Source organism: Austrofundulus limnaeus, unplaced genomic scaffold, assembly GCF_001266775.1.
Source record: "Austrofundulus limnaeus strain Quisiro unplaced genomic scaffold, Austrofundulus_limnaeus-1.0 Scaffold1260, whole genome shotgun sequence".
NCBI classification, from domain to species: domain Eukaryota; kingdom Metazoa; phylum Chordata; class Actinopteri; order Cyprinodontiformes; family Rivulidae; genus Austrofundulus; species Austrofundulus limnaeus.
In genome coordinates, this window is record NW_013953662.1 from 18,770 (window position 1) to 21,104 (window position 2,335).

The 2,335-nt window shown below is 48.8% G+C and overlaps 1 protein-coding gene across 1 annotated transcript; it reads left to right on the forward strand.

Moving 5' to 3' along the window:
- Positions 1–691: 691 nt before the first annotated feature.
- Positions 692–2,017, forward strand: LOC106534749 (zinc transporter ZIP3; the record flags this gene model as incomplete). The annotated part of the gene is given in 1 exon segment (XM_014031483.1): positions 692–2,017. A coding segment is annotated over 1 exon segment (726 nt), but the record flags the coding sequence as incomplete, so codon positions are not given.
- Between the last annotated feature and the right edge of the window lie 318 nt (positions 2,018–2,335).

The window sequence follows — 2,335 nt, forward strand, 5'->3', positions numbered from 1 at the left end:
TTGACATGTTGATGTCTCCTCTGACGGTTGTTGGCGTGTTGATGACATGTTGTGACGTGTTGTTAACATGTTGTTGACGGGTTGTTGACATGTTGTTAACATGTCGATGTCTCCTCTGCCGGTTGTTGGCGTGTTGATGACATGTTGTGACGTGTTGTTAACATGTTGTTGACGGGTTGTTGACATGTTGTTAACATGTCGATGTCTCCTCTGCCGGTTGTTGGCGTGTTGATGACATGTTGTGACGTGTTGTTAACATGTTGTTGACGGGTTGTTGACATGTTGTTAACATGTCGATGTCTCCTCTGCCGGTTGTTGGCGTGTTGATGACATGTTGTGACGTGTTGTTAACATGTTGTTGACGGGTTGTTGACATGTTGTTAACATGTCGATGTCTCCTCTGCCGGTTGTTGGCGTGTTGATGACATGTTGTGACGTGTTGTTAACATGTTGTTGACGGGTTGTTGACATGTTGTTAACATGTCGATGTCTCCTCTGCCGGTTGTTGGCGTGTTGATGACATGTTGTGACGTGTTGTTAACATGTTGTTGACGGGTTGTTGACATGTTGTTAACATGTCGATGTCTCCTCTGCCGGTTGTTGGCGTGTTGATGACATGTTGTGACGTGTTGTTAACATGTTGTTGACGGGTTGTTGACATGTTGTTAACATGTCGATGTCTCCTCTGCAGGTTGGCGATGTGTTCAAGCAGCTGCAGGTCAGCGGGGATTATCCTCTGGCGGAGACGATGATGATGGTGGGATTCTTCCTCACGGTCTTCGTGGAGCAGGCCGTCCTGACCTTCAGGAAGGAGAAGCCGTCCTTCATCGACCTGGAGACGTTTAACGCCGGCGGCTCGGAGGTCGGCAGCGACTCTGAGTACGACACGCCCTTCATCTCCTCTGATGGAGGCCACACCCACGGACACCGCCACGGACACTTCCGTCCCAACGAGCTGGCGGGGGCGGGGCCTCTGCGGCTGGCCGGCCTGGTTCTGGCCCTGTCGGCCCACTCGGTGTTCGAGGGGCTGGCGCTGGGCCTGCAGGAGGACAGCGCCAAGCTGAGAGGCCTGTTCCTGGGCGTGGCCGTGCACGAGACGCTGGCCGCCGTCGCCCTCGGGGTCAGCGTGACCAAGGCGTCGCTCGGCATGAAGGACGCCGCCAAGCTGGGCGTCACGGTCAGCCTGATGATCCCGCTGGGCGCCGTGGTGGGGATGGGCATCGAGTCGGCGCAGACGCTGGCTGGCGCCGTGGTATCGGTGCTGCTGCAGGGGCTCGCCGCCGGCACCTTCCTGTTCGTCACCTTCTTCGAGATTCTGTCCCGCGAGCTGGAGGACAAACAGGACCGCCTCCTCAAGGTGCTCTTCCTCATCCTGGGCTACGCCGTGCTGGCCTTGCTCGTCTTCATCAAGTGGTGACAGACAGGAAGTGGAGGAAGAGAGACATCATGAGCGGTCCTGCAGACCTGGACCTTCTTTATTTCCAGTTCAAAGCTGTTTCTGAGCTTCTGACGGTTGATTTTATTTTGTTGTCTTTGATATTTATTTGGTCTCCGTCAGGATTTAGAAGCAGTTTTAACGGTTCTAAAACATCTGGTTTGTTCTCCGGTTCTTTACTGATTCTTGTGACGTGGTGTTGGAGGGATTTCTGGCTTCAGAGGATTTCTGGAGACTTTTCACAGAAGAGCTTCATCTCGTGACGGTAGATTTATAATCTTTTCCTGTAGTTTCTCCTCTCGTCGTGGCGTTGCCTCGAACCCTCAGCGATTTGATTCTGTTCTTCCTGTTTTAATTAAACACAGAAAACCAAAGTCAAACCAAGTTCCTCTCCTCTGGAATGATCCTGCCAACAATCAGGAGGACGAGGACACGTGGAGACCAGGTCACCCGTTCTTTAGTTTGTTGAGAACTTTATTAAAAACCTGAGACCCGAGTCTTTGTCCTGTCTGTGTAAAATGAGTCTGACTTTTAATCATTTAGGTTTTGAACTAATRGTTAAAGAAATGTTTGTTTTCATGATGTTTTTATCCTAATTAGCTCTTAGAAATTAAAAACGCACACCAAAGAAAAGCTCTGGTCTCAGGAGGGTCAGTTCAAATATTTAAATGTAGAGGCYCAAGTTATAAACAGTGAATATCTTACCTGTTGTAGATCAACCTGAGAGAAATGTACGGGATCAATCTTGTGTCAGCAGGAAGTGAATCTGAATTGTTCAGATTGAATCTGAATGTGCAGAATTTGAAACTGAATTCATTGGTTAGAAAATAAATTTCATTAAATTGTAACTGAATTTAATGGTTTGAATTTGAATCAATTTAATTTGAAACTGTATTTTGG